The sequence below is a fragment of the Ranitomeya imitator genome, chromosome 5 (assembly GCF_032444005.1).
Source record: "Ranitomeya imitator isolate aRanImi1 chromosome 5, aRanImi1.pri, whole genome shotgun sequence".
Classification (NCBI taxonomy): domain Eukaryota; kingdom Metazoa; phylum Chordata; class Amphibia; order Anura; family Dendrobatidae; genus Ranitomeya; species Ranitomeya imitator.
The window spans coordinates 150,047,793-150,061,805 of record NC_091286.1 but is presented as its reverse complement, the minus strand read 5'-3'; the positions used below and the strand labels follow the sequence as shown (position 1 = coordinate 150,061,805).

At 42.1% G+C, this 14,013-nt stretch overlaps 1 protein-coding gene across 1 annotated transcript in view; it reads left to right on the top strand.

The window, feature by feature from the left end:
- TTL (tubulin tyrosine ligase) overlaps window positions 1-14,013 on the top strand; it is a 70,532-nt gene that overhangs the window by 32,264 nt on the left and 24,255 nt on the right. Inside the window, exons 4-5 of the mRNA XM_069769217.1 lie at window positions 6,089-6,224; window positions 11,206-11,475. Of these exons, the coding sequence (XP_069625318.1) occupies window positions 6,089-6,224; window positions 11,206-11,475 (406 nt within the window). The remainder of the gene's footprint in view (window positions 1-6,088; window positions 6,225-11,205; window positions 11,476-14,013) is intronic.

Below are 14,013 nucleotides of genomic sequence, written 5' to 3'. Positions count from 1 at the left end.
GCAAAATAAAAATTTTAAAATTAGCTATGTTACAATGCTTTAAAAAAAACAACTAGTAAACCAAAGAAATATGAGGATCAAAAAAGGTAGGAGACCAGTGAACCTTCATAAATTTACACTGGATACTAACATTTACCATTTAATACATATTTGTATATGATTTATCAAAAATGTATTAATATAATTTAAATAAGATGCTATGAAAATCAAAATAGTACAAAAAATATCATCAACATACAGTATGTGAGGATGGTGAATACATAAGAAGACGCTCCTCTGCGGATATGCTTTTCCGCATCCTGGTATCCTGATACGTAATTCCTGAATGTACTGTCTCCAACAAGATATCAAAGGTGGGTATTGTCATGCGACAGTACTGGAAGAATTTGTCCGGATGTGTCCGCAGAGATGAATAGAGCCTGTGAAAATTCCCTTTAGTGAGGTGTTTCCGCAAAAGTGGATGCACCCACATTCTTCTTCTCCTCCTTCGCAGATCATCTATCACGGGGTGTGACTGGCCAAAGCGGCGTGACAAGACCCAATTAAAGAACACCCGCTGAGTTGGTGTGAATTGCAGGAGGTCACACATGTTGCCCAAGTACCACCAAAACACCTACACAAGCACAGCAACAAAATGGCCATATGGGAGGGTTTCAGCTGTTGTACAGTAGAGGCCTTAAATAGGGTTTATGCTGATGATTTAAATTATTTTCAGGCCTCAAAACCGTTAAATGTCCATTTTGTAAGGTTTGCATGAAAAAAACGCAGTACGGATGCCATACGGATTGCATATGGAGGTTAACATGCGTATGACATATGGAACACTGTTTTGGGATCATTTCTGCATATTACGCCTGTAAAATACAGACCATATTTCCCTACGCTGAGTGTGACCCCGGCCTAAGGCTATGTGCGTACGTTGAGTATTTGCTTGCAGAAATTTCTGCAAGGTTTCTGTTCTGCATCTCTTGGCAGGAAAAACGCTGCAGCACACTGGTGTGTTTTTTGCATGCGTTTTTGTACAGCAATGAAGTCTTTCTTGAGCTAAATAAAGATATTTAAAAAGAAAAGTTCTGTGATGTACTTTCTTGGTTCAACACCACCTTTTTCATGCTTATGCAGTGGCATCAGGATAATGAGATTAGGGCTTGGTGTCAGTAGCTGTCATTGACACCAAGCCCTAGGTTTAGTAATGAAGAGGTGTCAGCCCGACACCCTCATTACTAAGCCAATGGTAAACACAAACACACACACATTGTCACTGGCCTATGTAGGAGCATTGCCCTTAAATCACAGAAATATGTCACCAAAAATACTTAATAAGTAACATTTCCCACAAGTCTACATCAGAACAATTTTGGAAACAACATTTTTTTTGTTAGGGAGTTATAAGAGTTAAAAGTTGACCAGCAATTTCTCATTTTTACAACAAAATTTACAAAACCATTTTTTAAGGGACCACCTCACATTTAAAGTCAATTTGAGGGGTCTATGTGGCTGAAAATACACCATTCTAAAAACTGCACCCCTCAAGCTGATCAAAACCACATTCAAGAAGTTTATTAACCCTTCAGGTGCTTCACGAGAGCTAAAGCAATGTTGAAGGAAGAAATTAAAATTTAACTTTTTAGTCACGAAAACGATCTTTTAGCAACAATTTTTTTTTATTTTCCCAATGGTAACACAAGAAATTGTACTGCAAAAGTTGTTGTCCAATTTGTCCGGAGTATGCTGAAACCACTGTTTGGGTGCATGGCAGGGCTCGGAAGGGAAGGAGCGCCATTTGATTTTTTTCAACCTAAAATTGGCTGGAATTGCAATCGGACGCCATGTTGCGTTTGACGAGCCCCTGATGTGCATAAACAGTGGAAACTCCCCACAAGTGACCCCAATTTGGAAACTAGACCCCCTAAGGAACTTATTTAGATGTCTGATGAGCACTTTGAACCCCCAGGGTCTTTACAGACGTTTATAATGCACGGGCGTGAAAATAAAAAATATTTTCCGCAAACATGATCGTTTAGTCCCCAATTTTTTATTTTCCCAAAGGTAACAAGAGAAATTGGACCCTAAAAGTTGTTGTCCAATTTGTCCTGAGTACACTGATACCCCATATGTGGGAAATAATCACTGTTTGGGCGCATGGCAGGGCTCGGAAGTGAACGAGCGCCGTTTGATTTTTTTTCAACCTAAAATTGGCTGGATTTGCGATCGGACGCCATGTTGTGTTTGACGAGCCCCTGATGTGCCTAAACAGAGGAAACCCCCCACAAGTAACCCCCATTTGGAAACTAGATCCCCTAAGGAACTTGTCTGGATGTGTGCTGAGAACTTTGAACCCCCAAGTGTTTCACTAAAGTTTATAACGCCCGGGTGTTAAAATAAAAAATCCTATTTTTTGCCCACAATAATGATCTTTTAGTCCCCAATATTTTAATTTCCCAAGGGTAACAGGAGAATTTGGACCGCAAAAGTTGTTGTCCAATTTGTCCTGAGTACGCTGGTACCCCATAGCTGGGGAAAAAAGTGTTTGGGCACACGTTGGGGTTCGAAAGGGAAGTACTGAATTTTTGGAATGCAGACTTTGATGGAATCATGTTCCATTTGCAGAGCCCCTGATGTGCCTAAACAGGAAAAAACCGACAAGTGACAACATTTTGGAAAGTAGACCCCCAAAGAACTTATGTAGATGTGCCGCCTTTGAAATTAATCTGTTTCCTGTAAATTAGTAGTGCATAGAGGTGTGGTACAATTTAAAGCAATCCTTCATGCACATGCCAGGTTTTTCGGGGTAGGTGTCGCATTGATTGATGGTGTCCTTGCGTATTCCTCTTTTGTAGCACACTCGGCACCTTTTTGGCAGCTTACCTTTTCTTCCGGTTGGCGGGACCACCCCAGGAAAATGCTGACCTGGTACGATACGTGCACCTTCAGTTCCAGAAGTACTGGGGCCCGCTCCTTCCGGAGTGCCAAACATCAGGGCCTTAACCACAACTTCCTGGAAATGAAGGTACGACGTATCGGTGTTGCGTGCACATCGTGACAGCAGGAAAGCGTTGAGCATTGCCATTTGTACAATGTGCACAGACAGCTTTTTGAACCACACCCTGTGCTTTCTGAAAGCACTGTACAGTTGGAGGAGTTGATCAGAGAGATCAACGCCCCCCATGTTTTTGTTGTACCCCAGTACACAGATCGGTTTGCTGACCTCTGTAGAGGTACCCCTTACAGTGCTGAGGGCATTGCCATCACCGTGTATGGTGGTCAATAGAAGGAAATCCCTTTTGTCCTTGTACTTGACCACCAGCAGGTGGTCGCTACATTGCGCTTTGCTCTCACCTTTTCTGAGAGTCTGCCCAAGTAGCATCTTCGGGAGGCCTCTCTCATTTTTGCGGACAGTACCGCAGGCTGCGGTACCTCGCGCAGAGAGAGATTTGTAGAGTGGGATGCTGGTGTAAAAGTTATCAGTGTAGAGGTGATAACCTTTATCCAGCAGTGGGTGCACCAAATCCCACACAATTTTCCCACTCACTCCCAGGATAGAAGGACACTCAGGCGGTTCAATCCTGGTGTCCTTCCCTTCGTACACTCTAAAGCTGTAGGTGTACCCTGAGGTACTCTCACACAGTTTGTAGAGTGATTCCGTACCTGGTCCTCTAGCTGGGTAGGTATTGATGGAATCTGAGCCACTCCTTAAAATGAATTAAGGACTCATCCACACAGATGTCCCTTTGAGGCATGTACATTTCACCAAACTTTTTGTTGAAGTGTTCGATGACTGGCCGAACTTTGAACAGACGGTCAAAGTTGGGGTCATCTCATGCGGGACACTGTGCATTATCGTTGTAATGCAGGAACTTATAGATGGCCTCAAAACGCGTCCGGGTCATGACCATTCGGAACACTGGAGTGTTATATAAAATATCAACACTCCAATATTGCCGTAGTTCAGGCTTCTTCAGGATCCCCATGTGGAGGACCAGTCCCCAAAACTGCATCATTTCAACTGGGTTTATAGGAGACCAGTTAGAATATCATGAACCCGAGTTTTGGTCCAAAAATTGCCGAGCATACAAGTTAGTTTGCTCTACCATGAGGTTAACGAAAGCCTCAGAGAAAAAGACTTTGAAAAGTCTAGTTCTGTGAGGCCGGTGGTGTCAAACTTGATTCCTGATTCTGCCACAAAATCAGGAATCAGTGGCTTGTAATTTTCGGGTGGCGAGGTCCATATGGGGTCCGCAGTGGGGTGCGCTGGTTCGCCATTTGCAATGGTGGGTGCTTCATCATCTTCTGTCCTGTGGCGTCTGCATGGCGGTTCCGCAGGGCCGGAGGAGGAAGATGAGGAGTGGGAAGAGGATAAGGAAGAATCAGAAAAATATAGAAAAGTGGGATCCTCTCTCTCGCTATCAGTGTCGGAGGCAAGGAAAGAATATGCCCCATCCGCTGAACAGCGCTGTTGGGAAGAACGGGACGAGCGGGACATTTTTTTTGTAAATATGGTGCTTGGGTGTACTTTATTGGTAACTATGTGTAAGTGTGGGGGGGATAGTGCTTGGTGCAAACTACTCTGAAAAGAAAAAGCTAAAGGAAAAAAAAGCAAATAGGGAAAGAAAATACATGTGAAAGAAAAGTCTAAAACAGCAGGCCCTAGCTCTGATAAGTGAACGTATCACTAATCAAAGTTCGGCAGCTGCTGGGTGTGCGAACAGGGATGTGAAAAAAACCGGCAGGCACGAGAGCTCTGATAAGTTAACCGCGTCACTTATCAAAGTTCAGCGGCTGCTGGGTGTGCGAACGGAGATGTGAAAGAGAAAAGGAAGGCACGGGTTAGACGCGGCGGCTGGGTGAGCGCATGGAGATGTGAAAAAAGAAAATGAAGGCACAGGTTAGACGCGGCGGTTGGTTGAGCGCACGGAGATGTGAAAAAAAAGAAAACGGCAGGCACGAGAGCTTTGATAAGTGAACCGTGTCATTTATCAAGGTTCGGCGGCTGCTGGGTGTGCGCACAGGTGTGGTGGAAAAAAAAAGGAAAATGGCAGGCACAAGCTCTGATAAGTGAACTGCGTCACTTATCAAAGTTTGGCGGCTGCAGGATGGGTGTGCGGAATTGGGCAAAGGGGGCTGATGAAAAAAAGCGAGCACGAGTGTTGATCGGTGAACTGCGTTACCAATCAACGCTCGGCGGCTGCTAAACATGCGCACGGAAGCGGCGCAAAGAGGGATGGAGGGGGTAAAAAAGAGGGGGATGGGGGATTGGGGGTGAAGAGAGATCGGGTAGGGGCTGATAACACTTACGTTTGTAGTCTCTCTTTCGTCTTTCTTCAGTCTTCTTTCTTTTCTAATGCACTGATGCAGGGATTGTGGTGTTACAGGCTTCTGTATGAACAACATGTAACATCACAATTGCATAAGTCTTGGGGGGGGGTGACCATTTGGATGGCTACCGATCATAGGAACAGGCATCCCAAAGTCACTGTGTTAATGGAGCGGTAGTGCACTTGCATTTCCAGAACTTAAGGCTACGTTCACATTTGCGTTGTGCGGTGCTGTATCGGCGACAACGCATGCAAAACGCATCTTTTTGTGATGCATGCGTTCATTTTTGCATGATTTTTGGCCCAGAAAAAACTGCATCATGCAGCGTTTTCTGTTGCGCCAAAATGACGCATGCATCACAAAACGCAAGACAACACAAGTCCATGCGCCCCCCATGTTAAATATAGGGGCGCATGCGTCGCCTCGGCTGCGCCCGAAGCAGCCCCGCACAACGCTAATGTGAACTTAGCCTAAGCTACCATCTATGGGACAGGTAGTCGCACTTGCATATTACTATTACCGCAGACCAATAGTAATGAATGAAGCAGTGGTGACCCATTACCACTTCATAGCCTCTTTTTGAATTATTTCTAAGCTTCAGATTTTTCTCTGTTTTTTGGTTAAAGCAAGTAGCCTGCTTGTGGAAAGGCTATATTAACTTCCAATTGTCATGGAAATTTTGATTTGTTTATTCAGACTTCTGTGTTGTTACTTTTTAGCATTATGGTGTTCTGTTCTGACAAGACCTTGATTTTTTTTGCTTCTCTTGTAGGAGAAGGAATTCTTATATCCTCTAATGCTGCACAACTCCTAGACTTTATTGACAACCAAGGTCAAGTTCATGTGATCCAGAAATACCTAGAAAACCCACTGCTCTTAGAACCAGGACATCGCAAATTTGATATCAGGTGAAGGTGTCCCCTTATTGTTCTTCTCTTTTATTCATATTAATTTTAGATAAAATTATATTGTTAATTGTTTATAGTGTTGCCTTAACTTGTTTTTTTTCCCAGTATCCCAAAATGAATGCTATCAGCACATCAGACATAGTCCTAGGATTTCTTCATTAGACTGATAGTCACTTATCACTTTTTCAGTTTTTAATCTTTAGCCCCTTAATCCCATATGGCGTACTATCCCGTCGAGGTGACCTGGGACTTAATTCCCAGTGATGGGATAGTACGTCATATGCAATCGGCCGCGCGGCCGATTACGGCCGGGTGTCAGCTGACTATTGCAGCTGACATCTGTCACTGTGCCAGGAGCGGTCACGGACCGCTCCTGGCATATTAACCCCCGAAACACTGCGATCAAACATGATCGCAGCGTTCCGGGGGCATAGGGAAGCATCGCACAGGGAGGGGGCTCCCTGCGTGCTTCCTTGAGACCCTCGGTACAAGGTGATGTGCTTATCTTTTACTGAGCGTCTCCTCCCTGCAAACCCCGGATCCAAAATGGCCGCGAGGCTACTTCCTGCTGGGAGGTGGCTTACAAGCGCCTACTCAGAGCAGGCGCTGGTAAACCTGCAGCCCTGCTTGTCAGATCGCTGATCTGACTCAGTGCTGTGCAAAGTGTCAGATCAGCGATCTGACCCTATAGTGTGATGTCCCCCCTGGGACAACGTTATAAAGTAAAAAAAATATTTAGATGTGTAAAAAAAAAAAAAAAAATTCCTAAATAAAAAAAAATATATTGTTCCCATAAATACATTTCTTTATCTAAATAATAAAAAAAATAAAAGTACACATATTTAGTGTCGCCGCGTCCGTAATGACCCCACCTATAAAACTGTCCCACTAGTTAACCCCTTCAGTGAACGCCGTAAAAAAAAAAAAAGCAAGGCAAAAAACAACGCTTTATTATCATACCGCCGAACAAACAGTGGAATAACACGCAATCAAAAAACTGATATAAATAACCATGGTACCGCTGAAAACGTCATCTTGTCCCGCAAAAAAGTTACAGTCCTCAGAATAAAGTGATGCCAAAATATTTATTTTTTCCATAAAATAGTTAAAAATAAAAGCGCCAAAACATAAAAAAAATATAAATGAGGTATCACTGTAATCGTTCTGACCCGAAAAATAAAACTGCTTTATCAATTTTACTAAACGTGGCACAGTATAAACCCCCCCCACCCCAAAAGAAATTCATGAATAGCTGTTTTTTGGTCATTCTGCCTCACAAAAATCGGAATAAAAAGCGATCAAAAAATGTCACGTGCCTGAAAATGATACCAACAAAAAAGGACAACTTGTCCTGCAAAAAACAAGACCTCACATGACTCTGTGGATTAAAATATGGAAAAATTATAGCTCTCAAAATGTGGAGACGCAAAAACTATTTTTTGCAATAGTCCGCATCTTTTAGTGTGTAACAGCTGCCAATCAGAAAAATCCGCTAAAATACCCGCTATAGATAGTAAATCAAATCCCCCTTCATCACCCCCTTAGTTAGGGAAAAAATAGTAAAATTAAAAAAAATGTATTTCCATTTTCCCGTTAGGGCTAGGGTTAAGGTTAGCGCTAAGGTTAGGGCTAGGGTTAGGGCTAGGGTTAAGGTTGGGGCTAGGGTTAGGGCTACGGTTAGGGTTGGGGCTAAAGTTAGGGTTAGGATTGGGGCTAAATTTAGGGTTAGGGTTGGGGCTAAAGTTAGGGTTGGAGCTAAAGTTAGGGTTGGGCTAAAGTTAGGGTTAGGCCTACAGTTAGGGTTGGGGCTAAAGTTAGGCTTTGGATTACATTTACAGTTGGGATTAGGGTTAGGGGTGTGTCAGGGTTAGGGGTGTGGTTAGGGTTATGGTTGGGATTAGGGTTAGGGGTGTGTTGGGATTAGGGGTGTGGTTGGGTTAGGGTTTCAGTTAGAATTGGGGGTTTCCACTGTTTAGGCACATCAGGGCTCTCCAAACGCGACATGGCGTCTGATCTCAATTCCAATAAAAGTAGATAAACACGGCACTCTGTGAGGATATGAGTTTTGGTGCTCGAGTAGGGTATCCAACCCTCAGTCACAAGTATTCAAGAATCACCCTGCACTCAAAAATTGTGAAAAGTAACAATTACGGTTTATTATTATCCAGACATAGAACCAGTTTGTTTGAACGTTTTCGGTCCCAGGTGGACCTTCTTCAGAACAGTTCAATTTATCTAGTGTATAGAGGTATTAAACGAAAACAAAATTAAAGACAACATTATGGAAAATAAGGGGAAAAAAAAGGGGGAAACAACAACTAAATGGAACCATATAGCCTGTCCAGCATTTTATAGTGACAAATACAAAGGAAAACGTCTATATGTCGTGGTATTCAATGCATAATACGGTCGTGCAACCTTAGACGTGCCCAAGGGGGAGGTGTTATTTATATGGGAGTAACCCATGAAAAGGTTGGACAAGAGGACAACCATAGAGGGAATATGGGATAACATACTGTAAAGGATATAAGTGCTCCTAATTTGAAGAAGTGCAATTCCCATGGAGGTCTAATTCTGTAGAACAGACGAAATTCTTCCACATAAACATAGTCGGTGAAAAGTGCATTGTGCCTATGGAAGCAAATACAACAAGAGTGTTAAAAGGTGCCGTACTCAACCCCTGTGGTAAGGAAAAAAGATGATACATGGAAACAACATTGCCGTGATGGATATGGAACAGAAAATAGCTGAATGAGCCCACAGTCAGTATCCCTGTATATAGGATTGTATGTCCAAGTGAGGTGGATGGATTATCCGGGGTTACAATTCACCTGGAATGGAAGGATAATGTGTATGGCCAGTAGGGGGATCCCTCTGACAATGTAATGGCTATCACCACACTAAATGCTGCAATATAAGAAGCAGAACATTACTAAGATGATAGAAGGAAAACACAACTTGCCATATAGATGACCTACCAATGTGTACATCTGGGGTGTGTAGTGCACAGCGGCGCTACAGAGATCCGGAGGTCAGCACTGTGTAATGTAAAGAGAATAATTTTGTTTTCTTTTAATACCCCTATACACTAGATAAATTGAACTGTTCTGAAGAAGGTCCATCAGGGACCGAAAACGTTCAACAAACAAACTGGTTCTATGTCTGGATAATAATAAACTGAAATTGTTACTTTTCACAATTTTTGAGTGCCGGGTGATTCTTGAATACTTGATCTCATTTCCAGCCAATTTTGCGTTGAAAAAGTAAAACAGTGCTCCTTCCCTTCCGAGCTCTCCCGTGTGCCCAAACAGGTATTTATCCTAACATATGGAGTATCAGCGTACTCAGGACAAATTGGACAACAACTTTTGGGGTCCAATTTCTCTTGTTACCCTTGGGAAAATAAAAATTTGGAGGGCTAAAAAACATTTTTGTGGGGGAAAAAAAGTATTTTTTATTTTCACGACTCTGCGTTATAAACTGTAGTGAAACACTTGGGGGTTCAAAGTTCTCACAACACATCTAGATAAGTTGCTTGGGGAGTCTAGTTTCCAATATGGGGTCACTTGTGGGGGTTTCTACTGTTTAGGTACATTAGTGGCTCTGCAAACGCAATGTGACGCCTACAGACCATTCCATCTAAGTCTGCATTCCAAACGGCGCTCCTTCCTTTCCGAGTTCTGCCATGCACCCAAATGGTGGTTCCCCCCTCCACCTATGGGGTATCAGCGTACTCAGGACAAATTGGACAACAACTTTTTGGGTCCAATAACTCCTGTTACCCTTGAGAAAATACAAAACTGGGGGCTAAAAAATTATTTTTGTGGGGAAAAAAAAAGAATTTTTATTTTCACGGCTCTGCGTTATAAACTGTAGTGTAGAGTTCGCATCTCGGCTTCAGAAAAATGGCCGCCGCGATCTCCATCTGTGCACGCGCGGCATTCCGCGGCCATTTTCCTGAAGCCCTGGGCAGCAGAGCACTCCATCTGCACACGTGCGGCCTCAGGAAGATGGCCGCCCCCACCGATAACCAGGGGAATAGCGCAGATCGCGCTCTTTTTCTTCACCTGCGCAGTGGATTCGGCAGTTGGGCATGCGCAAACCACTACGCCACCAACGGAAAGATGAGCAAGATCTGGGGGAAGAAACAGCGATGTCACCACGCCCATTTGACCAGACCAGCCTGATTGACAGACGAAAACGGTGACTTTGGTAAGGTATTTCGGCAGCATAGGTGGGGAATCAGGGTACACAAAATACACTATTGTAACGCACAGCTCTGGCCCTATTTAACGGTATTTTTATCTCAATTTGAAAAAACGGGGTGACAGGTTCCTTTAAATGTGATGTGGTCCCTAAAAAAAAATGGTGTTGTAAAAATGAGAATTTGCTGGTCAACTTTTAACCCTTATAACTCAGTAACAAAAAAAAATTTTTGGTTCCAAAATTGTGCTGATGTAAAGTAGACATGTGGGAAATGTTACTTATTAAGTATTTTGTGTGACTTATCTCTCTCATTTAAGGGCATAAAAATTCAAAGTTGGAAAATTGCGAAATTTTCTAAATTTTTACCAAGTTTCTGTTTTTTTTTCACAAATAGACGCAGGTAATATCAAATAAATTTTACCACTATCGTGAAGTACAATATATCACGAGAAAACAATGTCAGAATCATCAGGATCCGTTGAAGCGTTCCAGAGTTATAACCTCCACAAAGGGACAGTGGTCAGAATTGTAAAAATTGGCCCGGTCATTAACGTGCAAACCACCCTTGGGGGTTAAGGGAACCAGTCACCCGATTCATGCTTCCCAAACCATGGATGGCATGAATCAGTCTGGCTGCAAAATGATAGATTATAGACAGATACACTTTTTTCTCACATGCTTCGGCATTTTAGTGACTATACTTTAAAGATCCTTATGTTACTAGAGGTGTGATTGACAGGTACATTTGTATTGTTACAGTGTTAATGTCTTTCAGGAGCTGGGTCCTTGTGGATAATCAGTATAACATTTTCCTGTATCGGGAGGGAGTCTTGAGAACGTCATCTGAACCATACAATGACTCTGACTTTGAAGACATGACAAGTCACTTAACTAATCACTGCATCCAGAAGGAACATTCGAAAAACTATGGGAGATATGAAGAAGGAAATGAGATGTTTTTTGAAGAGTTCAATCAGTATCTTATGACGTCCTTAAATATCAATTTAGAGAACAGCATCCTTTGGCAGATAAAGCAAATAATAAGGTATATGTGTATCTATAAGTGGCCACTTGGTAAGCGCTAACACAAGTTCACATACGGTACTTATTGTATTTCCTTTTGAGCCATTGCTAATTATTATTTGTATGCACCTCATTTTTATTTTCACAAATATGTAGATGATATAATGTAGTAATCCTCTTCCTAAGGCTGCCGTCACACTAGCAGTATTTGTTCAGTATTTTACATCAGTATTTGTAAGCCAAAACCAGGAGTGGGTGATAAATACAGACGACGTGCATATGTTTCTATTATACTTTTCCTGTGATTGTTCCACTCCTGGTTTTGGCTACAAATACTGATGCAAAATACTGACCATATACTGCTAGTGTGACGGCAGCCTTACACATCTATGGTGCTTGTCGAGAGTGGGTGTATGTAGCAGGCTCGGTCAATGAAGCCACACCATTCCCAGCAGATGGTGGCTGTGTTATTCAGCTGTTATCTGCTGTGAACAGCAGAAAATGGAGCAGAGTTCTGCCTGCTTCAGTTATACGTGGCGTTGGGTGTCGATAGATTGCCATCGCAGCTGGGGGTCTACTGAAGACCCGTGACTCGCTTTCATAGGAGACCTTGATTTTTACAACGTACTGCAATATAGTATATAGTATTGGCAATCGAACAAACGGGAACTAGAATAAAACTAAAGAAAACTTTAAAAATACTGAAATGTAAAAACTATAAATATTTGGAACCGCCCCTTTTTTTTCCATTATAAATAAAGATATTAAAATTAATGTGGTACGTCCGTAAAAATATAATTTATGGAAATATAAAATTAATTATCCTGATTGGTATTAACTGTGAGAGAGACATAACTTCACTAAATAATACGGAAGCAGTCAAAACATCATATATGGATCTATAGGAGCTCTCCTAGAGCTATGCCGACCGAACAAATTGAAAACGCTACGGGACTCGAGGAGGGACATGGGGAACCTTGATGCACTTGGTGGCCCAGGCAAACCTTATTTTTTTTACAAATCTTTTCAATACTTAAAGCAATACCATACTTGAAAGAATATTACGTAACAGTACTGACTGGTAGAATTATGTAGTAAAGTCATTTTTACTGCACAATTAGCGCCATAAAAACAACTGCTTTAGGATTTTTTTTTTCCCAGTACATCGAATGAAAAAACAAATGGTCATTCAAAACTACAACTACTGTAGTGCCACAAAAAAAAAACAAGACCTCATATGGCTATAACAGTGGAAGTATAAATACGTTATTGCTCTTGGAAGAAGCAGAGGAAAAAACTAAAACGAAAACTTACCTGGTCCTTTTGCGGTTAATTCATTGTTATACTGCTTCACCTTTGTGACTCTCTGCTCATTTGTTAGTGCTGTCCTCTTTGAGAACAGATATGTCAGCATACTATTAAGTGGAAAAACTCTTGTGTGCACTGGAGGAGGCTGATAGACACATGGAGCGAAATATAGAGATTGGGTTAAAAGTAGAGATGGAAAACAATAAGGGAAATTCTTCCAAAATTCTTAATACTATTAAAGTAGTGGGCATACCCTTATGGATTTCGCAGAGTGCTACATAAAATAACAAATGTATATCTGCCTTCCAGACCTTTACTGCTTCTCCACTCTGAACCCTGTGTCTCATGAATGTCTCGTGACCTAAACAATGTCATGTGACCGCTGCAGCCAATCGGATACTAGAGAGATTAACAATATTGTCCCTTTTCGGACAATGTTCTGCCCTATCTACAGTTTGTTAAAAATAACAAAAGGCTGTATTTGCCTTCCCTGGATGTACCGACTACTTTCCCTCACTGCTCCCAGTGTCTGGTGCTTGCTGCGACACAGCAACCTATTGTTGAGTTCAGCAGCACTGAAGCCCCCATTCCATCTACGCGGGCAGAGCTCACTGATTAGCTCCAGTGCTGGAAAAGTTGTCAGTGCCATTGCCTGACAGCGGGAGCTGGACTCCACAGTAGATCCAGGTAACTATAGCATGGTTTTTTTTTTCTCTTCTTCTTCCAACCAGAAACAAGGTTGTCTTAAAGGGGACAACCTTTAAATTTTAAAAGCCCTGAAAGCCTTTATAACAGGCTCTGGCATTATTTGAGAATAAATAACATCAATCAAAGAAAAAAAAAAGTGAAAAAAAAATGCTAGTGCGGCCTTGCCCTTGGGAATCCCCTGCCAGAAACCTTCCCGGAATGTAATGATGATGGATACTTTTTCAGTCATGTACAGTACAGACCAAAAGTTTGGACACACCTTCTCATTTAAAGATTTTTCTGTATTTTCATGACTATGAAAATTGTACATTCACACTGAAGGCATGAAAACTATGAATTAAACACGTGGAAATATATACTTAACAAAAAAGTGTGAAACAACTGAAATTATGTGTTGTATTCTAGGTTCTTCAAAGTAGCTACCTTTTGCTTTGATGACTGCTTTGCACACTCTTGGCATTCTCTTGATGAGCTTCTAGAGGTAGTCACCGGGAATGGTTTTCACTTCACAGGTGTGCCCTGTCAGGTTTAATAAGTGGGATTT